At 34.7% G+C, this 24781-nt stretch overlaps 3 protein-coding genes and 1 long non-coding RNA gene across 4 annotated transcripts; 2 read left to right on the top strand and 2 right to left on the bottom strand.

The window, feature by feature from the left end:
• Positions 1-2428: 2428 nt before the first annotated feature.
• LOC146929102 (uncharacterized) lies at positions 2429-3636 on the bottom strand. Its single transcript, XR_015008239.1, has 3 exons — positions 3516-3636; positions 2879-3092; positions 2429-2580 (listed from the first exon to the last, which is right to left on the bottom strand). It is a non-coding gene; the product is annotated as an uncharacterized LOC146929102 (long non-coding RNA).
• Positions 3637-12970: 9334 nt separating this feature from the next.
• Positions 12971-16456, top strand: LOC146929101 (receptor-like protein EIX2). The gene has a single exon (XM_085701175.1). It carries the CDS (start codon positions 13055-13057, stop codon positions 16196-16198), a length of 3144 nt encoding a protein of 1047 aa, XP_085557301.1. The 5' UTR covers positions 12971-13054; the 3' UTR covers positions 16199-16456.
• Positions 16457-18568: 2112 nt separating this feature from the next.
• On the top strand, positions 18569-22083 carry LOC146929100 (receptor-like protein EIX2). Its single transcript, XM_085701172.1, has one exon. It carries the CDS (start codon positions 18697-18699, stop codon positions 21850-21852), a length of 3156 nt encoding a protein of 1051 aa, XP_085557298.1. The 5' UTR covers positions 18569-18696; the 3' UTR covers positions 21853-22083.
• A 1196-nt stretch (positions 22084-23279) lies between these two features.
• Positions 23280-24266, bottom strand: LOC146929099 (uncharacterized). Its single transcript, XM_085707214.1, has one exon. The coding sequence runs from the start codon at positions 24264-24266 to the stop codon at positions 23280-23282; it is 987 nt and encodes a 328-aa protein (XP_085563340.1).
• Between the last annotated feature and the right edge of the window lie 515 nt (positions 24267-24781).

Here is a 24781-nt window from a genome sequence, read left to right as displayed (position 1 = left end):
TAAAAATCATCACAAAATTATTTATACAGTGAACTCATTACATAGATCATACAAGTTCTCACAATCATAACATCAACAAATCCACATATTAAGAGCATTTATCTATCTTGCCACTAGATCATGACTTCACTACACAACTCAATTAACAATATAAAAATCTTATTACATAAAACATACAATTATTTGAATCTTCTTTTCCCAGATACCATACACAAATAAAATCTTTTACAGAAGCAATTAGATCATTTGTTCTCTACCATGCTAAAAAACAAAAACACACAAGCACATAATGAACTAGCAAAGTTTCATAACTTAACACTCAAAATTATGATAAAAACAGCAAGTGCTTCATTCAAATACTATATTTTTCTTTTGAAAAAAAGGTTTCCATGCATGATAACCATATTTAATCAATACAACAATTTCCTAAAGTGTCTTAACTCCTTTTTACAAAACATTATCAGTTATTCATCATGAAAAGAAATATTCTCTAGGCAAATTATGTATCTAAAATTAGAAAAATTAAAGCTACAGGCATTGTTCAAACAAACATGGTCACAACACCAGAAACCGTGACAAAGGAATTGAAAATATTATGCCTGTTTCAATTAGCCTTTAACAAGTAAGAGAATCATGCATATGCTCTTATTAGGATGTACTACACAAACCATATTTGATTGTGGAATAGAAGCTTAGTCATTATCCTAATCTCAATCGAAAATCCACGTGAGACATACTTCAAAATGGAATATGCATTGGAGCAAATCATTTTCAAGCAAACTACCCTTAGCAATTAATTTTAATTTGTTTTGCTCAAATAGATTAAAGTTATCACATGTAAAATCAAGAAGACTTACCTGGTTACTTTAGTAGGCAAACAGAAAGCATCCCTCACATTTTTGCAAAAGAAAATAGAGAAATCATAAAATAGAGCACAGGTAACATCATCAAAGTGCTCGACGGTCGGAAAGCCGGTAACTATGGCATCAACCATGTTGCCATTGCCATTGTCATACTCATCTCCAGTCATAATTCCTTAGATTGTTATTCGCGGATGACTGGAAAGTGATTAACCTGCAAAATAACAAATGGTGAAATAAACCTGAGGCGTGATTGCGTCACTGGACTAAGGAATTATCCGCAGAATTGCGCAACTCCCCCAGAATACAACAGGTTCCTCTCGGCGGTGATCGTACCGAGGCTATCAGGACACGAGAAATAATAACTCATATGACTCAGACACTTTGTATTTTATGAAGAAGTAGAAAAATAATAATTAGAAGAATGGTTTGTAACACTTTCTTTCACGTAATGAAAGTTTGATTTTATAATGGTACTATACTGAGAAAACATCAAGCACGATTCTTTTTCACTCAAATGTAAGTGGAAGCTATAAGTGGGAATTGACCAAAACAGTTGCTAAAAAGATGACAAAACTCTGAATAATATCTCAATGCTTGTTCAAGGGTAATTGAATGAAGGCTATTTAATAGCAAGTAAATAACAAACTATTTTGGCTGAATAAAACTATTTTGGCTTAATAAAAACGTGTAGTTTGGCTTGAGACAAAATAGGAAGTAAGGTTCATCAGTAAGCTCATAAAACACATTTATAGTTTTAATAAATAATAATAATAATAATAACAACAACAACAATAACAACAACAACAACAACAACAACAACAACAACAACAACAACAACAACTTTTGAAATAGCTTCAAATATACAACAGCATTTGCTTCTATTTACATGCTTGATCTAAGCTTTAATCTTCTTGAAGGTTCGATTCCTGTTATAACACCTTTCTGATGATAATTTCAATGGAAATATTCACAATGAATTTACAAGACTATCTGATTTACTGGTTCTCAACTCGCCAAGAAACCATATAAATGGCCAAATTCTTGAATGCATGTTAAATCTGCTTCAATTATCATCTCTTGAATCTTCTATTCCTTGTCATTTTTACAGAGTCAAAGCTCTGGACATGAAGTCAAAACTAAGGGGAACATTAATAGTTTATCCACTGATGATCACATGGAATAGACATTAACCATAGCTAAGGGGAACATCAAAGCTCTCTACTCAAGACACACCCCAACAAAACATGGACCATAGAAGGAGAAGATTGCCTTCCCTTTAGAAGTGCACCAAACAGAAACAATACCATTGTTCTTACTGATAGCCAATGTAAATCTCTAATGACATAAATAATTGCCCTAAATAGAAAATACCATTGTTTTTTTTGGTAATGACGTTGTTAGTAAACAATGATTTGGTATAAAATTGTTATTTTAATGATGAAGAAGGGTCAATTTGAAGGAGAATACTCATCTAAAAAGAGAATGAAATAAAGTTGAAGAAATAAAATTACATGAATAAAACTATAAGGTCTTACATGTTCCATTTCTCATAAATCGATGAACAAACATAAAAAGACAGCAATAATCTAGGAAAAATAAATTAAAAAAATCCAAAGAAAGATAAATTATGCATGTCTTCAAACTCCTTGCACTACTTTTCTTTACCCATTTCGTTGGCTTTCATGGACTCAATTGAATTATTTAAATCTACATCAACCTGTTACATAAAGACATAAAAAAATCCCAATGAATTCAAAAACCATTGTTCTAAAATAGGTTCTTATACAACTAAACAAGACTATTGTAGTATTAATTAACATATTTGTACTTTGTAACCTTAACATAAATTAATAATAAAAATAATCAACAACCACTTTATTGTCAAAGACATTGACACAATTGCTCAAACTATGTGATCAATCATTTGATTCTTATTTACTTAAGATTTATTGTTCTTCTAACAAAATCTTATAATAAATTTCAAATATCAAGAAGAAAAAAAAATATTGACACACCTGTAGAAGATGGAGATATTCAGCAATGTCCGTATAGCAAGAAGGACATTTCATTATATTTTTTTTAGGACGGAGCTCTATTCCATTCATATTTCTTTCTCTTACAAGGGTTTGACCAGCAAGAACCTCTTCCAAACATGCCTTGCAAAAACTATGACCGCATGTGTTGTCACTGGTGTAACCATAATATTTTTGCAAATCAGGCATGAGAACCCTAAATATAAAATAGAAGATTATGTTAATATTGTTTAACAAATATTATAAAAATTGAACTAGCAAGAGATGTAAATTCTAGATATCATAGTTCAACTATTTTGAATTGATTGAACTTGAATAAAACCACGATTAAACTCATAAAAAAAGAAATATTAGAGACGGGAAAAAAATGAATTCCCATAGCAATTTACTCGTCACAAAATTCAAGGACAAAATTAGAGAGGAATTTCACTTTTTCGATCCCTATCTTAAATCCCTTGGTAATTTTTTATTTTGTTTAGCATTTATTATTCAAATAACATGTTCATAAACAATACCAACTCACGGTTTAAAATGTTTAACAATCCAATTTGGGTTATCAAAAAATAATTTTATAAAAAATGTACAAGTAAAGTCCACCAATGTAATCATGTATGCATACCTCTCTTCAATTCTTTGATAATTTTCTTTTGTTGGAGTTTCCTTTTCCTTGAGTTAGGTTTTGATTCACCACTTATTTCTTCTGCTATGCTTTTGGATGTTGTGGCTTGACCCATTTCCAGGAAGAATCTTGTTCCTAATTATATATCATTTATTCATTAAAAATATTTTGAAATTTTGGGATCTATATATTTGATAGGGTTAAATATAGTAGCAATTCTTATAGAATAATTGATAGTTTTTTATTTTTTATTTTTATCTAATGTGAATTCGCTAACCAAACATGTCAATCTAAAACCGTATCTGTATCATAAAATTATTGATATGAAGTAAAATATAATGACATCTCATTATGGATGCCAAACAATGCATGCCTCTTTTTTTTATTTAAATCATAAACATTCCATTCATTTTTGTTAAATAGAAAAATTATATATATTCTTTAGGGGGCAAAAAACACAACTTTTATATTTTATTGGATGAAAAAGTTAATTTTTTTTAATAGAGTAAAATACATATTTCTATATATTTTCATAAGAATGGAAAACATGTTTTAACTTTTCAACTTGAATAATGTACTACATAATATGGAGATGATGTTGGAATTTTGTTTAATTAATTTATTTTAAAGTTAATTATTATTTATTTATTTAAAATCCAATTACTATATTCAATTAAGTTTTTGACTTGGTAATTTACGGTTACTTGATGGCCTAAACGTTTTCTTATATTCCTATATTTATGCTGCATAAATTACCAAGTCAATGCTAATAACTTGAAATTTTCGGTTTCAATTAATAAGTGTATAAATCTGTGGGTTTAGTGCACACTACCGGGAGGGAGAAGAGAGAAGGAATAACATATAGGCAGTAGAAGTATTCATACATTTTCTCCCATTTTTCTTGTTCCATTTTCATCTCTTATTATAAAACATTACGTTCCCTTGAGCAATCCAAATAAGTCGTTCATGAGACCTTGCTAATTCAGGTGCGGTGCTAGCAAGAAGTGACTGTTGTATCCTGGAGGGTATTAGCTATGAGACCTACTGCATCGGATAATTTATCCGGAGTGGCAAAATACTCTTAAGCCCAGTGCATTTTGCACGACTCAGTCAATAATCGATAAGTTTTCTATTCTCTATTTAATTTGATGAAGAGTCATATATATTTGTGCTTATATTTGTGTTCTATTTATCACTTATAATAATTCTATGTCTAATTTTTCCTACAGATGAAAATGTAAATATTTGAAAAAGGAAAAAGAGATCACTCACATCAAAATTCCAAAATGGAGTTTCAATCCTTTCATAAACAACAGTAGCCTTCTCAAGTTCAGGAATGACTGGCAAGGGTCTTGGCATGTCCCCACGAACATCACTGTGTTCCATTTATCATTTAGTAAAATACAATGTTAAATTTCTTTCTTGAAAGAAAGAAAACACAATGTTGAAATTGTTAATACATAAGAATGTAATTGTAATATATGTATAGAACTAAAGAATTTTTTTACCTTATTTTCCAAGTCCAAGGGGCATCCTCATTGTCACATCTAACAAACAGAAAACAGCAAACTAAGAACCCCTGGTCATGGAAAACGTGATTGATCATATTCATAATTAATCAAATTTATACAATACCCATGAAATTCTTATGAAATATATATAATTTAGTAGAATATATTTTAATTTCAACTAATAGAAAATAGTGTGTTAAAATCTACCAAAAAAAATATAATGTGTGTTGGAAAACATTTTACTAAGTCGTCAAAATATTTCACATATCTATTTACCTGTTGTCCTGCTGCTTGCCAACATCTTTCAATTCTATAAATTCCATCATAACGGTATCCTCTCCGAGGGGCATATGAGGATCTCTTATCCTTGCTAGATCTGATCATTGATGTTATATATGCGTCAAGACCATATTGTGAAAAACACAATTAATTAATACGGGCTTTGGTCCTCTTTATAATAAGAAAAATAAAAGCACAATTAATGCAATACTAATTGATTTTCGAACTCATGTTTGATTGAAGAAGCCAATCATATGATATCATGGATTTAGCCAAGGCCTCAATCTTAATGTGATGGTTAACCTGCCACCTTATATATCATAAATTAACATGTAGCAATTTAACAACTACTAAATCTTTAATAAATAAAAACTACTTCTAAATTTTTTGCAATCCAATATTACCTTCATGCTATACTATAAATAAGTTTAATTAATTGGCATGCACATGATTTTATTTTCCAATATTGTAAGAGGAATATATCATACCTGAAAACTCGAATTGGATAACCCTTTAGACAACTTACTTGAAGGGTAAGATTGTAATTTTCAAACTCTTGGTCAGAAGAGTGTTTCTTGTTTGTGTGTTTGTTGCCATAGAGATCCTCAACACCACTGTGAATTGTTAAAGAGGATGAAAAATTCACATAGTTAACATTAAATTTTGTCCCATTAAACAAATTTTTTGTCACATTAAACAAACTATGTATGATGTATCTATTAATCTATGTAAAGCACTTAAAAATTGAAAACTTATAGGGAACTAGCACCCACACCCTTTAACTTGTCTGTTTGAATGCAATCATAATTGTGAAATTTAATCTTCTATTTTTCGTCGCAAAATGGTATGCTATTTAACATAATGAGACCAAAACTGCATAAATATGATACTTTGAGGGCAAAAAATGTAAAATAGAGTGTCCCTTCATTGCACAAGGGAGAAAATATTAAAGATCTAATTTGGTTTTTAAAAAAAGTTAAGACTTTTTTTAATAGAAAATAGTTGAAACTAAAATCACACAATTCATGTACTTAAAACTATAAGTGGAACTAAGCAAAGTATATTTAACCATTATGAAATAGTTAATTATTTATATACCTTCCAGTGTAAAAAAACCAATCACCATCAGCATCACCACCAACAAGAACAATAGATTGTGTTTCATGACTTGACTTTCCACTGGTACCAGATACACCCTATGTGACCATGTATCACCAACAAGCACACCCCTATTTTTCTTCACTGCACGAATAACAGTTTCTAGGGCAGAATTGACACCGATTTTCTCTGGAATGTTATGACGACATATGGTGCAAGTCTTATTTCCTTTCCGCATCCATTTACGAAAACACTTGAAACAACAAGTATGCCGACAAGGAGTCTAATGAAAAAAATATGAAAATTATTAGTAGATAGGACCTATTTATTATATTGTTTGTATGCAACCATGCCTATATTAAGTAAAGAAATAAAGAAAAACAAGAGAAATACACTAAGGTACACTTAGGGATATGATGAAAAAATGTAAAGACGATGGATTGATTTTGTAAACTGTGTTCTAAGAAATTAAAATATATTTTTCAAATAGAAAATAGAAGAATTGAAACAGAATGATCCTAAAACATGCGTAAAAATATTTGCAAGAATATCAGAAAATGATTTTATAGCAGTAGTGTGATTCCATTGAGTACATTTTATTTCACTAAAACAAAATAGATAGATAAAAAACCAAATAATTTGAATAAAAGGATTACAGAAGGAGAGAAAGCAATGATAAAAAAAGGACATATTTTTGAGATTCAAAGTAGAAGATGATACTGTTACGGGCCTCTCATATAATTCACAGCAGTTGATACATTGGAGATCTCCGGTGAGAATGTCAGACAAAGACAAGTTAGTATCAACAATGTTAGTATTATTTCCTTTCTCCAACATTGCGTCCATCGGAGCTGCATCAACATTGTTATGTACTTGTTGTGTACCTGGGACAAACGGTATCCCCATGTTTAAACAGTCGAAACATGTCCAGTTCATTGTATCATCGAGAGTCGTTGGGTCGTATAGGAGTATTGACTCAGCAACAAGATAAAGCCTTATAGTTGCTGCTATTCCTCCATGTAAATAGGTTAAATTTATTTAGCTATAACTGAAGTAGGCTCCTGCATTATCCTGCTAAATTGTAGGAGTTAGTTCACTTCACACCTATTTAAATATACTCAATGTAATACGCTCTGTAGTAGTTTTGAATACATAAAGCCATTCTTTATATGGTATCAGATTAAGCCCCTTGCTTAGCTAGCATTTTCATAGATCCAATGGCCCCCCCATCATCCTCAAACTCTACACTTTCTCAATCTGTTTCCAGTACCTCAACAGAGCTTGTGGAATTCAATACCACAACCCAACTCCCAATCAAACTCAACTCCTCTAATTATCCCGCTTGGTATCGCCAAATTCATTCTCTTTTTGTTGCGCGAGACCTCGACGGCTATGTTACTGGTGCTACCCCTTGCCCTCCAGCAACAATCACAACTGCAGCGGGTGTGTCTGCCAATCTTGCGTTCAATCTTTGGATTCGCCAGGACAAATACCTCTATATCGCATTACTTGGTTCATGTGATGCTGAAGCTCGTGCAGTCATGTCTACTGCACCCACATCCCTCGATGCGAGGCTTACCTTGGAGCGTGCTTTCGCCACTCGCTCTCGTTCGCATGTTATATCACTGAAGGAACGTCTGAACTCTATCAAAAAGGGGTCTGACACTGTCGCAACATATTTGAAGAATATTCGATCCATTTCTGAGGAACTATCTCTGATAGGTCATCCTGTTGATGACATTGACCTTGTCATTTATGCTCTAAATGGCTTGGATCACTCATTCAGAGAATTCACAGCTTCAATCCGAACTCGCGACAACCCGATCGCATTTGATGAACTCTTCATCAAGCTTTTGGATTATGAAATGTATCTCAAGAGGGATGAATTGATGAACCCTCAAACTCCAATTACGACCAACTATGCAAATCGTGGACGATCTCATTATCATAATAGAGGCCGCAATCAGCAACATCGTTCAGCTCCATCCAATCAGTCTGGAAGACGTCCACAATCCACTATCATATGTTAACTATGTTCCAAGAAAGGACATAGTGCTCAAACATGCCGCAAGTACACCAGAAACCACAACCAATCATCTCAGCCTGCGGTATATGCTGCTCAAGCGACGGTTCCAGCTCCAGAATGGTTATTTGACTCTGGTGCCTCGCACCACATTACCAATGATCTCAATAATCTCTCCCTGAAGAGTGATTACAATGGTAATGATCAACTTCATGTTGCCAATGGTATGTCCCTACCCATTACACATGTTGGTTCTACTACTTTGAATCCTTCCAAATCAAACCGTTCTCTTACTCTTAATAATGTCTTGTATGCTCCTGGAGTCACACAAAATCTAATTTCTGCCTCTCAATTATGCAATACTAACAATGTTTCTATTGAATTCTTTCCTTCTTCCTTTAAGGTCAAGGATTTAACTACGGGGGCGAGTCTTCTTCAAGGTCCGAATGATGGCAATGTCTACAAACTACCATCATCATCTCATGCTCATGTCTATTCAACCATGTCCACTCCATCTTCTTAATGTTGGCACAATCGGCTTGGTCATTCATCATCTCGCATTCTGCATCATGTTCTCAAGTCCAATAATTGTCCTGTTAAAATTTCCTTCAGTAGTTGTACTCATTGTATGGTCAATAAGAGCCACAAGTTGCCATTTAATAAATCTACTATTTCTAGTTCTAATCCGTTAGAAATTGTGTATTTGGATGTTTGGGGTCCATCACCTTTCAATTCAATAGATGGTTTTAAGTACTATGTTATTTTCATTGATCATTTTTCAAAGTATGTATGGTTGTTTCCCTTAAAATTCAAATCTAATGTGTCCATTGTCTTTCCAATTTTTAAAAATATTGTGGAAAATCAGTTCAATTGCAAAATTAAGAGTTTCTATTCTGAAAATGGTGGAGAATTTATTAAGCTCAAATCATTTTTCCAAAATCATGGAATTCAACATCTAACCACTCCACCACACACACCATAACACAATGGTCTTTGTGAAAAGAAACATCGTCATTTACTTGAAACAACAAGGTGCTTACTTCATCAGGCCTCCCTTCCTCCAATCTTTTGGTCTTACGCTGCTCAAACAGCTGCTTATCTTATCAATCGTCTCCCTACACCAACCTTAAACATGAACTCGCCATTCTTCACACTTTTCAACGTTAAACCCAATTACAACAAGCTCAAATCATTCAGTTGTCTTTGTTTTCCTTGGCTAAAACCGTTCACCACACATAAACTTCAACCACGGTCCGAGTCTTGTGTTTTTCTTGGTTATAGTCTCACCCAAAGTGCCTACATATGTTACAGTCTCAAAACCAATAAAATTTACCACTCAGGACATGTTCAATTTGAGGAAAACACGTATCCTTTCTCTGTTCCACACCTCCAGGCTTGTCCAACAAACTCTCATTCAGATTCAAATAATAATTATCCCCAAAGTTTCTTACCTTTAATAACCATTCACCAAGTCCAACCTATAACTCAGTCAGCCCCCATTTTATCTCAACAAACCACTCCACATATATCTCAAATTCAAAATTTAAATGACACCACTATTGCCAACCTACAACAAACTCTCCCTATGTGTTTGCCTCACCCAACATCCTCTCCACAAGTCTAAACATTAAATAACCACACTCACACCTTACCAACCCCACCTCCTCCTAAAGCGTCTAATAACCCCACTACAAACCATAATGCCCCAAACAGAAAAGCCAACGTAAAACCAAACAATCCTCACTGAACTCGCTCAAAGAGTGGAATTTTTAAATCCAAGAAAATCAATCTAGTCACCAAATATCCATTACCCAATTCCATTGAACCAACATGTGTATCTCAAGCCCTTAAATATCCCGAATGGCAAAAGGCAATGACAGATGAATTTATGGCTCTCATGCGTAATGGAACATGGACATTAGTTCCCCCTGCACCTAACTATAATGTGATTGGCAACAAATGGGTGTTTAGATTAAAAAGAAATCATGATGGCTCTATCTCTCGTCATAAAGCGAGAGTTGTAGCTAAAGGTTTCCATCAGAGTCCTGGTCTTGACTACAAGGACACTTTTAGTCCTGTAATTAAGCCACAAACAATCAAGCTTATTCTATGCATTTCTCTTTCCAATGGTTGGTCTTTGACACAAATGGACGTTAATAATGCATTTTTACACGGAAGCATCACTGAAGATGTCTACATGACTCAACCAGCTGGTTTCATTCATTCTTCCTTTCCTAACTATGTATGCAAACTCAAGAAAGCATTATATGGCCTCAAACAAGCACCACGTGCTTGGTTTCATGCTCTGAGCACATTCCTGATGGAACATGGATTTGTTAATGCCAAAAGTGATACATCATTATTCATCTATAAATCAGGTTCTGTTGTTACATACTTCTTGATTTATGTAGATGATTTATTACTAACGGGCAATAATTCTGGCTTCCTACATAAGTTCAAACAGACCCTTGTAGAAAAATTCTCTCTCAAAGATTTGGGACAACCAAGTCACTTCCTTGGTGTTGAGATCATACCAACCAACTCTGGTCTATTTCTAACTCAGCATCATTATATCAGAGATATCTTGCATCGAGCAAATATGATTGATTCAAAGCCTGTGTCGACTCCAATGGCAACCTCATTTTGCTTAAAACAGATACCTGATGCCACAACATGTGACATCAGTGAATTTCGAAGCATTCTTGGTTCCTTGCACTACCTCTCCATCACCAGACCAGACATTGCTTTTGCAGTAAACAAGCTGGCTCAACAAATGCAAGCACCAACTGTTACTCACATGCAAGCCTTAAAAAGGATATTGCGCTATCTTAAGTCCACCATATCACATGGACTTCATCTTATTAAATCCAATAATAAAGATCTCATAGGCTTTTGTGACGCAGACTGGGCTGGAGATACAATCGACCGAAAAATCTACCAAAAATCTACCGGTGCAGACTGGGCTTTTGTGACGCAGACTGGGCTGGAGATACTTAATAATAAAGATCTCATAGGTTTTCTTATATTGCTTAGACTTATTATCTGATTCAGGCACCATCAACTCCAAACCTGTTTCTACTCCTTCAGATGCCTCTCTTAAACTTCATAATGATGCATCTCCTTTATATGAGGATATTCCTTCTTATAGAAGATTGATTGGCAGGCTTCTTTACCTTAATTCTACTAGACCAGATATCACTTTCATCCCACAACAATTGAGCCAGTTCCTTTCCAAACCAACTCAAACACATCATGCTGCTGCTTTAAGAGTCCTCAAGTATCTTAAAGGTTGTCCAGGCAAAGGTTTATTTTTCCCCAGAAACTCCTCCCTTCATTTGCAAGGATTTTCTAATGCAGACTGGGCTGGCTGTGTGGATAGCAGGCGTTCTATTTCTGGTCAGTGCTTCTTCATAGGAAACTCTCTGATTTCATGGAGGACAAAGAAACAAACAACTGTTTCTAGATCTTCCTCTGATGCTGAGTATAGAGCCTTAGCCTCAGCAACTTGTGAACTGCAGTTGATTCTATATCTACTCAAAGATCTCAGCATTCAAAGTTCAAAGCTTCCAGTTTTGTTTTGTGACAATCAGAGTGCCCTTCATATAGCTGCCAATCCAGTTTTTCATGAGCGTACAAAGCATTTGGAGATTGATTGTCATCTTGTTAGGGAAAAACTCCAAGCTGGCATCATGAAGCTCTTGCCTGTTTCTTCTCAAGACTAGCTTGCTGATTTCTTTACCAAGTCATTACTTCCTCGGCCTTTCAACACTCTTATATCCAAGTTAGGGTTGCTTGATTTGTACCAACCTCTAACTTGTGGGGGGCTATTACATGACATTGCAAATGTAGATGACTTGAGCTCCAAGTAATAGGCTTTAGGGTTTTACTTTCACAATAAGCTACTGCATGTCCATAGTATGTTATGGTACTCATGCATTTTGGCTATATATAGCTTTGTAATCATTGATCCATCATAACAATACAATCATATTTGCAGTTTCATAATAGCAGCTCCAATCAAAATCAGTGTTAGATTATTTTATTAATTTATCAATCTATTATTGTGGTTCATGTAAATAATAGATTAACTTTAGATAAAATATGAAATCATTTTGACTTCTTTTTAGATTTCTTGGACTCATTGTATTGTATTGCCAAAATTCTCTTTCTCCCAATCGCTAGTCTACTGATCTATTACTAAACAATGTAGAATGACTGATTCAAAATTCCTATTGTATTTATCTATTTTATACCTCTCATTAGTCAAATTTGTTTTTTATACCTCAAATATAAAATGCAAAATAAGTGACTTTGTTGGCAGCATTTTTTTGGCACTAGTTGTAAATATGTTAATCTGTTGACGTATATTTTTTGTAACAGAAGGAAATCAACACATACAATTTAGTTCCTTCCATAGGTTTTGATTGTGACCCCTTCCATGAAAAAAATAAATCAAGTTTCTTGTGTTCGGTGTGAACACAAATGGTCAAGTGTTGAATAGAGCAAATTATTAAAACTAGTCCCGAAAGACCAGCAACGCGGAATTTCACTTTCAACATTAGGTTGAAAAATTGGAGATATAATTATCTGTAGACAGCCAGAGCATTAGAGCAACTTCAATAGAAAACATGTCTCAAGTTTGGTTGTTAATATTACTAATTTATGGCTTGTTGTTTCTGAATTATGTTAATAGCAATGCTTTAGCTATTGAATGCTTAACTTCAGATCATGAAGCTCTTGTTGACTTCAAAAATGGCCTTAAGGATTCTCACAACCGTCTCTCTTCGTGGAGAAACACCAACTGTTGTCAATGGCGTGGAATTTATTGCGATAACATCACAGGTGCAGTCATTTCAATCGATCTCCATAACCCGCATCCACCATCATTTGATTATCCTCCTAGCAGGTATGGAATGTGGAACCTGAGTGGTGAGCTAAGACCATCTTTGTTGAAGCTCAAATCTCTAAGGCATTTAGACTTGAGCTTCAACACATTCGGTGAAATTCCAATTCCTAAGTTTTTAGGATCATTGGTGAATTTGCAATATCTGAACCTGTCAACTGCTGGCTTTGCTGGTTTAATTCCACCTCATTTGGGAAACCTTTCTCACTTGCAATCTCTTGATCTCACCGATAATAACTTGCATGTTGAAAATCTACAATGGGTGGCTGGCCTTGTCTCTTTGAAATATCTTGTCATGAATGGAGTTGACCTTTCATTAGTAGCAGAAACAAATTGGGTTAGTGCATTAAGCCAATTTCCTTTTTTAATAGAATTGCATCTACATTTCTGTCAGCTTTTTGGTCATATTCCATCTCCACCATCTCACAATTTTACTTCACTTGCTGTTCTAGATCTTAGTATTAATAGCTTTGTTTCAAAGATACCTGATTGGCTTACTAATATTAGCACCCTACAACAAATCGACATAGGAAACAGTGGTCTGTATGGACAAATACCACTTGGTTTAAGAGACCTACCAAAGCTACAATATTTGAACTTATGGGACAACCAAAATCTCACAACAAATTGTTCTCAACTATTCATGAAAGGATGGGGAAAGATACATGTGCTTGATTTGTCATTTAATAAATTACATGGGGCACTTCCTTCATCCTTCGGAAACTTGAGTTCTCTCACTCATCTTGATCTTTCTTATAATTCTATAGAGGGTGTTATTCCTAGTTCCATAGGTCAACTCTGTAACTTGAATTATCTTGATTTATCAGAAAACAACATGGCTGGAACTCTACCTGAATTTCTTCAAGGAATAGATAATTGTCCTTCCAAAAAACCTCTTCCTAGGTTGGAGTTTTTTGAAATGACCAACAACCAACTACATGGTAAAATTCCAGATTTGTTAGTTCAACTTGAAAATCTAGCCCGTCTTAGTCTTGCACATAATCAACTTGAAGGTCCCATTCCTGTATCCTTAGGGTCATTGAAAAATATAACCATTTTGGAACTTGAAGATAATAAATTAAATGGTACCCTCCCGGATAGTTTAGGACAACTTTCTAAGTTGTCGCAGTTAGATGTTTCTTTCAATAAGTTGACAGGCACGGTAACTGAAGACCATTTTTCAAAGCTAAGTAAGTTGAAGAGGTTGATAATGTCTTCCAATTTGTTCACTTTAAATGTCAGTGACAATTGGCTACCACCATTCCAAGTATCTTTTCTTCATATGAGTTCATGTCCTTTAGGGATTTCATTTCCACCTTTGTTGAAGTCACAAAGAGAGCTCCAGTATTTAGACTTATCAAATGCAAGCATTTTTGGTTTTATACCAAATTGGTTTTCGGATATTTCATCCCAGTTGATAAGATTCAACATGTCTCATAATGAGTTACAAGGTCGGCTTCCAAATTCAATGTCTATGGCATTGAGGTCTCCTGTTATGATTGATCTAAGCTTTAATCTTCTTGACGGACCACTTCCTGTTATAACATCTGGATTCCAGATGCTAGATCTCTCGCACAATCACTTTTCTGGTGCAATCCCGTGGAATATTAGTCAACACATGAGTTCTGGGCAATTTTTATCTCTGTCTCATAATCAACTTCATGGAGAAATACCACTGTCTTTAGGAGAAATGTCATATGTTACTGTCATTGATCTTTCAGGAAACAACCTAACTGGGAGGATCCCTCCCAACCTTGGAAATTGCACTTTCCTGGATGTACTAGACCTTGGGGAGAATAATCTATTTGGGACAATTCCAGTTTCTTTGGGAAAGTTAAAACGTCTCAGATCATTGCACCTTAATGATAATCACTTTTCAGGGGATTTGCCTTCATCTTTAAGAAATTTGTCGAGTTTGGAAACCATGGATCTTGGTTACAATATACTGTCTGGTATTATTCCAACTTGGTTTGGGGAAAGTTTTCCATTTCTTAGAATTCTTGTTTTGAGGTCTAATGCATTTTTTGGTGAACTACCACCTGAGCTTTCAAAGCTAGGTTCATTGCAAGTGCTTGACCTTGCTAAAAATGGATTTACCGGAAGCATTCCAGCTAGTTTGGGTGATCTGAAAGCAATAGTCCAAGTGGAGAAGAAAAATAAATATTTATTGTACGGAAAATTTGAAGAACACTACTATGAAGAAAGCTTGGATGTATATACGAAAGACCAAATGTTAACGTATACCAGGACTCTTTCCCTTGTTACTAGCATAGACCTTTCTGATAATAACTTCACTGGGAATATTCCAAATGAAATAACAAAACTATCCGGTTTAGTTGTTCTCAACTTGTCAAGAAACCATATAACCGGCCAAGTTCATGAAACCATGTCAAATCTGCTTCAATTATCATCTCTTGATCTCTCAAACAACCAACTTTCTGGAACAATTCCTTCGAGCTTGTCTTCCTTGTCATTTTTAGGGTCCCTAGATTTGTCCAATAATAACCTCTCTGGTGCCATTCCTTATACAGGCCAGATGACAACTTTTGAAGCTATCACTTTTTCTGGGAATCCGGGTCTCTGTGGTCCACCACTTCCTGTGAGGTGTTCAAGTGATGATGATTCTAGTCATGAGTCTGATGAGGGACATAGGAATAATGATTTGTTGGATAAATGGTTTTACTTGAGTCTTGGTTTGGGGTTTGCAGCAGGCATTCTAGTTCCTTATTTCATTTTAACAATGAAGAGTTCTTGGGGTGATATCTATTTTGGTTTTGTCGATCAAGTTATTCACAAGTTATTGAGGTTCACATACAAACAAGGAATAAATCATGGCCGCCAGAGGAGGATGATTCGTCAGAGGCAATAGTTTATATTAGATGTACATGGTTTTATGAACCTTCCAAGGGAAAGATGTAACTTTGGTCTTTTAGTCTTCTTCTTGCCTCTCCAATAAAATCTCAAATGTTTGATAAAATATAGAGTAGCTACGTATATAGCTTAATCTCACACTTTTAATGTTATTCCTATTTGTGCTATTGAAGCTATATTATTAATGATATGTCATAAGGTTGTTCTTATAGAGAAAAAAATAAAGAAAAGAGTGAAAAGCTACTATTTGTCAAAAGCAGTAAATATATTTAATGTTATTCCCATCATACAATAACTAGTTCTGGTTATTCTCTCTGATAGAGCCTATAGCTTAAAATGTAAATTCCGAAATTCTACTCATGTGGATTATTATCTGTAGTATTAGCTGTTGATGAAATGTGATGCAAATGCAGTAAATAAGAGGAATAAGCACAAACTAATATAAGACAGTATCTCCTCCGTTACTGAATTCTCTGGATGTTAAGACTTCAACAGGTTCTCAATCCCAAATACCACTAGAATTACATGCTAGAGAATTTGGCAACTCTTTACTTTACAGCTTTCTTAAGTAAAGAACAATGAAACATTGGAGGTACCCTAGCTGTTTCAGGACGATGGAGCTTATAGCCCACTGTTCCAATCCTTTCTAACACTTGATTGGGACCATATTAATGTGGGAAAAACTTAGGGTTGATTCTGACTTCCATACATAATTTAATTTAAATACTATATTGCTAGCAGTGTATTTTCAACTACTTAACTGGTACCTCTAACCATACATAATTTAATTTAAATACTATATTGCTAGCAGTGTATTTTCAACTACTTAACTGGTACCTCTAAAAAATGTCATATTTATTTCCTTATCAACTCTCCATCACTATAAATATCTCTAGTCTTTAAAAATACCCCGTAAGTTATGATATAACGAAGAAGGAGATAGAAAAACAATATTTGTGAAAACTATATACAGTAGAAACTCTTTAATTTAATACTCGGTAAATTAATAAACTCTATAAAATAATAAATTTGTCCGGTCCCGACTTGGGCCAATGTAAAAAATTGAAAAACTCGATAAAATAATAAGATAATAATTTTTCGAGAGATCCCTTTATAATTTTCGGTCCCAAGAAAATCATAAATTAATAATTCATAGAAACTGAAAAAAAAAATATATTAAGAATACATTGAACACATTTGTTCCTCTTGTTTACATTTACTGTACTTCAAAAGTCATTATTGATTTCCAATGCATACGAACACAGAAGTTACTAATTTACGTTGAGTCCCAAGGTTCGCTGCAACGTAATTCTAAGAGGTATAGACTAATTTGCCTTTTTGTTTGGTATGTACAGTATAATTACTTAAAAACTCTTTAAATTAATAATTATTAATTTATCGATAAATTAATAACTCTCTAAATTAATAAATTTCTCCGGTCCTGACATTATTAATTTATAGAGTTTTAACTGTAGTTTATTGTGGTGCAATGCGGCTTTTGCAACCATTTTGTTTCGACCGATGTGCCGTTACAACGCGGCTTTTGCAGCCTGATGCAGTTTTTTTTTTTTTTTTTTTTTTGAAGGGCTGTTGCTTGCAGCCTGATGCAGTTGTGGATGCAGTTGTGCCACATCCGGAATATTACGGCGGTCCGCAATTGAAACCATGATACCCACTAACCCAAGCATGTAAATGGAGTCTAGGAGTGTACGCATATATTTTTAAAACTAGTCCGTTTCTATAAAATGGTTTCAAACGGATATATTATTGATTACAGCCATTGGAAGAGGTCAAAACAGACTTGTTCCAACCAAAATCACACAAACAGGAAGAATGCATAGCTGCATACTTCCAAATAAATAAACTCACAGGAAAATAATCTGCATTATGAAATATTAAATCTTTTTAGATTTCTTGGACTCACTGTATTATATTAATACCTCTCTCTCCCTACTTCTAGTCTAATGATCTATTACTAAAAAATGTAGAATGACTGATTCAAAATAACTATTGCGTTTATCTATTTTATACTGATGTGTCAAGTTGAATAATGAACTAACAAGTCCCAATTATTTTTACTGATTCACAAATTTATTTTATTTTATTGAATGGCAAAACACAGCACGAATTTGTACCGAGTTATTTTATATAATGATATTGCACCAAACAGATTTTGTTGATATAGTCAAAGTATGTTAGGCAGAGAAGGTTACAGAATGAATACTTCCAAATGAATAAACTCGCAAGGAAATTGTTTATATATGCATTTTGTAGTATCTATGAACATTTAGTTTAGTTTTGATTGTGATCCCTTGCATGGTAAACAAAAAGAAGTTTCCCGTGATACGAGGGATCAGAATGGGTCAAAAGTTGGCATCTTTTTATAAATGTAATATAATTTGCCTTTCAAAAACAATCAAATAGGCATAAAAAACAATGGTTTGATTGTGGCCTACTTTCACAATTTACATATAATTATCAGTTTACAGTGAGAGGATGAGAGAAACATCAATGGCAAACATTTCTCAAGTTTGGTTGTTACTATTACTAGTTTGTAGCTTGTTACTTGCGATTTCTGTGAAAATCAATGTTGTAGCTATTGACTGCTTAGCTTCTGATCATGAAGCTCTTATAGACTTCAAAAATGGCCTTGAGGATTCTCACAACCGGCTATCTTCATGGAGAAGCACCAACTGTTGTCAATGGCACGGAATATATTGCGATAACATCACAGGCGCGGTCGTTTCAATCGATCTCCATAACCCAGACCAAATGTTCCTAAATTCTTCTGGTAGCGAGCATGAAATGCGGAACCTGAGTGGTGAGCTAAGACCATCTTTGATGAAGCTCAAGTCACTACGGCATTTAGACTTGAGCTTCAACGCATTCAAGGGAATACCGATTCCCGAGTTCTTTGGATCACTAGTAAATTTGCAATATCTGGATCTATCAAATGCTGGCTTTGCAGGTTTAATTCCACCCCATTTGGGAAACCTTTCTCACTTGCAATATCTTGATCTCAAAACTGTTGGCTTGCATGTTGAAAATCTACAATGGGTGGCTGGCCTTGTGTCTTTGAAATATCTTGCCATGAATGGAGTTGACCTTTCATCGGTAGCAGGAACAGACTTGGTTAGTGCATTAAACCACCTTCCATTTTTAATAGAATTGCATCTATCTTCTTGCCATCTTTTTGGTCAAATTTCATCTCCTTCATCTCTCAATTTTACTTCACTTGCTTTTCTAAATCTTAGTTCTAATGCTTTTTTTTCCAAGATACCTAATTGGCTTGTTAATATTAGCACCTTAAAACATATTGACATGAGAAATAATGGTTTCTATGGAAAAATACCACTTGGCTTAAGACACCTTCCTAAGTTATGGTATTTGAATTTAAGAGAAAACTATGATCTCATAGCAAGCTGTTCTCAAATCTTCATGAAAGGATGGGAAAGAATAGAGGTCCTCGATTTGAAAAGTAATAAATTATATGGGAGACTTCCTTCATCCTTTGGAAACTTGACTTCTCTCACTTACCTTGATCTTTCAAATAATACAATTGAAGGTGTTATTCCTAGCTCAATTGGTGCACTCTGCAACTTGAAAGTACTGATTTTATCAGAAAACAACATGACAGGAACTTTGCCTGAGTTTCTTCAAGGAATAGAAAATTGTCCTTCAAGGAAACCTCTTTCTAATATGAAGTTTTTCTATGTGAGCAACAACCAAATACATGGTAAAATTCCAGATTGGTTGGTCCAGCTAGAAAATTTAACTAATATTAGTATTTCAGATAACTTGCTTGAAGGTCCCATTCCTCTTTCCATAGGGTCGCTGCAAAATCTCATTTTCTTGGACCTTAAAGGGAATAAATTAAATGGTACTCTACCTTATAGTATAGGACAAATAGAGAAGTTGTTGTATGTAGATATTTCTTCCAATCAGTTATCAGGCATGGTATCTGAAGACCATTTTTCAAAGCTGAGTAAGTTGATAATTTGGACTATGTCTTCCAATTCATTCACTTTAAATGTCAGTTCAAATTGGCTACCACCTTTCCAACTAGCTATCCTTGGTATGGGTTCATGTGCTTTGGGGCGTTCATTTCCACCTTGGCTGAAATCACAAAGTAGGCTTTTTAGTTTAGACTTCTCGAACGCTAGCATTGTTGGCTTTATTCCAAATTGGTTTTGGGATATTACATCTTCGTTGATAAATATAAACATGTCTCATAATGAGTTACAAGGTCGGCTTCCAAGTCCAATCCCTATGGCATCTTCTGTTAGGCTTGATCTAAGCTTTAATCTTCTTGATGGACCTCTCCCTACTATGACACAAGGATTTGAGTTGCTAGATCTCTCACACAATCACTTTTCAGGTGTAATCCCATTGAACATAAGTCAACGCATGAATGGAGTGAGATTTTTATCTCTTTCACATAATCAACTCAATGGAGAAATACCATTGTCTTTAGGAGAAATGTCCTCTGTTATTGCCATTGATCTTTCAGGAAACAACTTAACTGGAAGGATCCCTGCAAGCCTCGCAAATTGCTCTTTACTCGATGTACTAGACCTTGGGAATAACAGTCTATTTGGGACAATTCCAGGTTCTTTGGGTCAATTACAACTACTCAGATCACTGCACCTTAATGATAATCACTTTTCAGGGGATTTGCCACCATCTTTAAGAAATTTGTCCAGTTTGGAAACCATGAATCTAGGCTCCAATAAATTGTCTGGTGTTATTCCAACTTGGTTTGGGGAAGGTTTTCCTTATCTTAGAATTCTCATTTTGAGGTCTAATGCATTTTATGGAGAATTGTCACTTGAGTTTTCAAAACTAGTTTCTTTGCAAGTCCTTGACCTTGCTAGAAATGATTTGACTGGCCGAATTCCAACAAGCTTGGTTGATTTAAAAGCAATAGCCGAAGTGCGGAAGAAAAATAAATACTTATTGTATGGAGAATATCTTGGTCATTACTATGAAGAAGGATTGAATGTGTATGTGAAAAACCAAATGCTAAAATATACCAAGACTATTTCCCTTGTTACAAGCATAGACCTTTCTAATAATAACTTCAGTGGAAATATTCCAAATGAGATAACAAAACTATTTGGTTTGGTGGTTCTCAACTTGTCAAGAAACCATATAACTGGCCAAATTCCTGAAACCATGTCAAATCTGCTTCAATTATCATCTCTTGATCTCTCAAACAACCAACTTTCCGGAACAATTCCTTCAAGCTTGTCTTCCTTGTCATTTTTAGGGTCCCTGGATTTGTCCGATAACAACCTCTCGGGTGTCATTCCTTATACAGGCCATATGACAACCTTTGATGCAATAACTTTTACTGGGAATTCAGGTCTCTGTGGTCCTCCACTTCTTGTGAGGTGTTCAGATGATGGTGACAACAGACAGAGTAGTGATGATACATATGATGAAGGATTGTTTGATAACTGGTTTTACATGAGTCTTGGTTTGGGGTTTGCAACAGGCATTCTAGTTCCTTATTTCATTTTAACAATGAAAAGTTCATGGGGTGATGTCTATTTTGGTTTTGTGGATCAAGTTATTCACAAATTGTTGAGGTGCACACTCAAACAAGGAATAAATCATGGCCAAAGGAGGAAGATTCGTCAGAGGCAATAGTTTGTATACATGATTACATGGTTTTATGAACCATCCAAGGGAAAGATAAAAATGTTCAAGATCCAAAAAAAAAAAAAAATTCATAAGATCATAGCATGATGGAACTTGATCTTTTAGTCTTCTTCTTGCTTTTCCTATAAAATCTGGAATGTTTGATTAATATAGAGTAGCTACATGTATAGTTTGTTCTCAAACTTTTGATGTTATTCGTACTTGTATTGTTGAAATTATTATTGAGATATGATATGACATAAGTTTGTTCCTTTAAAAAAAAAATGTATAGAAAATAGTGAGAACCTATTATTTGTCAAAAGAAAAGAAAGAAGAAGAGAAAGAAAAAGAGTCGAGACCTATTTTGGTCCTTGAGAAAGAAAAAAAAAATGAGAAACTCAATTTAGGCTCTGAAAAGTAAAATTATTTTTTGTTCTCTGACAAAAATAATCCATGACAATCCAGTTCCTAATTGAACATTGCCAAATCTTTAGTTTAAGTATATGGTTTTTCACGAAAAAAAATATGTCGGTGTCTATTTATGAAATATAATGCAAATTATATGTTAATAAAATACATGTCAGCGTATGGTATATATTAATAAAATAAACAAAATGCTATAAGCATATTTCCTCAAAAAAAATTAAAAAATATCCAATGACCCTATTAAATGAATTTCTACTGACTACTTCAATAACCCGAAATCTTTTATTTGAGGTTGTCTTGCCAAACATCAATCCAATTGGATCTAAATTGGTTAATATTTTCTTTAATTTTTATATAGTTTAATATTTTAAAATTTTAATAAGAAAAAGAGACAATACTTAATCTTTTCATGAATTTATTTCTAGATATTGCAGTTCTATAGGATGTAATATTCATGTTTCTATTAATTAAAATTTGTCTTTGTATCTGAAATAATATTTATCTACTTAATTAATATAATAATCAATTAAACGAGTGGTATTAATTTTTAAACTGAAATTAATTAATTATTGCTTAAAGACTATAAAATTTGTACAATATTCTTTGCCAACAATCAACATCTCTCGACTAGTTATGATCAGAAGATAGATCCTGCAGAGACCTTTTTTTTTTTTTTTTTTTTGATAAAGCTAGGAAATGAAATATAAGAAATCAGGAGCTGCCTGAACCGCTTACAAACAATTAATCCATGATTATTCTAGTAGAAGGTAAACCTAAAGAATCCCTAGAAAGAAAATGTTCCACAAATGGAGGAGGAAACCCCCACCATTGGGAAGTGAACATGGCTAGACTTTGGCCATTCCTTGCCAAAGCATCAGCAACTAAATTGCCGTCTCTAAGAACATGAGAGAAAGAGCATGTAATTTGGTTACAATCAACCATACAGTTATGCCATCTGGCCTGCATCCTCCAAGGGACCCCATCTTGTTTATTGAAAGCTTTAACAACCCTTAAGGAATAAGTTTCAATGCAGATATTCCGAAGATGTTAGAAGCTTTTTCCAAAGCAAACATACAGGCGCTGAATTCAGCCTCTAAAGGTGTAGCATACCCAATATTTTGGGCAAAGGCACCTAAACAAACAGAAGAGGAATTTCTAAGCACAACTCCAATAGCACCTGAAGGAGGGCTCTCAAAAGATGATCCATCACAATTCAACTTGATACAACCAAAGGGAGGAGGTGTCCATCTAACATCCTGAGTGTGAGTAAGCCTTCTAGGCTGTAAGGCTATACCAAAGAGCCTAGCAACCTTAAAGTCTGTCATAGCAGCTGATCCCTTGCTAATAGACAGGTCAAAACTAAGCTTGACTTCAGTAAGGATAGTATGAAAGAGAAAACTCATAGAGCAGTGCTTGTTGGAGAAGCACCTGTTGTTTCTTTCAATCCAAATACTCCAAATAATGTGAACAATAGCAGAATTTATCAAATGCTTCACCATTTTACTATTGATAGCAGTACTATTCATAAGAAGAGATTGAATGGATGAGAGGTCAAGAATGAGATCAGTGCCCTTCATGAGCCAAAGCCAAAGTTGCCCAGTAATAGCGCATCTGAGGAAAATATGGAGGGAAGTTTCTTCAGACTGCTTGCAGAAACAACAGATTGACACAATTATACAACCTCTCTTCTTGAGATTATCCTCAGTAGGCAGTTTATTATGTAGAAAAAGCCATGAAATGAAGGCCCTGGAAGGAGGAATGTCTGTATTCCAAAGAAGTGTGTCCCAAGTAACCTCTTGACTATGACCCAACATGAAATTAAAAGCTAACTTATTTGTCATGTTACCATCCACAGAGTCATTCCAATTAAAGGTATCAGGCATATGTCCTTTCGGAAGGGGGATTTGTAAAATTTTCTCAGTTAACATAGCATCTTTCTGGATGAAATACTCTGGAAGACTCCAAGCACCATCCACAATATAGTCTGACACAGTCATGGACAAATGTTTGTGCATACTATCAGGCTCTGTTGTCAATCGCGGCCGCTCCCGGCGCTATCGCGGCGCGGAGCGGCCAAAAATGAACAGCCGCGTCAGAACGCCACCGCGCAGCGCTATCGGAGAACTCGGGTTTCGCGGCCGCGAAACCGTGTAGCGTAGCGGGCCGATAGCGGGTCAAAGCGGCCGCTATTTCGGGTCGGAGCATAAAACGAGAGTGAGAGAGCCTAAACGACTGTGTTTTGGTTCTTGGATGTTGTTTCCGGTAGATCTGAAGGAGAGAGAGACGAGGGGAGGAAGAAGAAGGAGAAGGAAGAGGAAAGAGAAAAGACGCGTACTGTTAGATCTAGATCTGAAGATGATGAAAGTAATAGTCACGTGAGGCACTTTATGCTCCACACTGTTTGATTTAAAAGAATCACGTACTATTAGTCACGTGAGGCACTTTATGCTGGAACCCAACCACTCCACTACAACCATTATTTGTTATTTTGCTTTCTTATCCCTCATCAATT

Source organism: Medicago sativa, chromosome 4, assembly GCF_051527215.1.
Source record: "Medicago sativa cultivar Bolivia chromosome 4, Bolivia_mono, whole genome shotgun sequence".
Taxonomy (NCBI): Eukaryota; Viridiplantae; Streptophyta; class Magnoliopsida; order Fabales; family Fabaceae; genus Medicago; species Medicago sativa.
This window is presented reverse-complemented; position numbering and strand designations above follow the sequence as displayed.

Bases quoted from the DNA above. Each gene is read 5' to 3' on its own strand.
- LOC146929099 (XM_085707214.1), bottom strand. From the start codon at position 24,266: ATGACTGTGTCAGACTATATTGTGGATGGTGCTTGGAGTCTTCCAGAG.
- LOC146929101 (XM_085701175.1), top strand. From the start codon at position 13,055: ATGTCTCAAGTTTGGTTGTTAATATTACTAATTTATGGCTTGTTGTTT.
- LOC146929100 (XM_085701172.1), top strand. From the start codon at position 18,697: ATGAGAGAAACATCAATGGCAAACATTTCTCAAGTTTGGTTGTTACTA.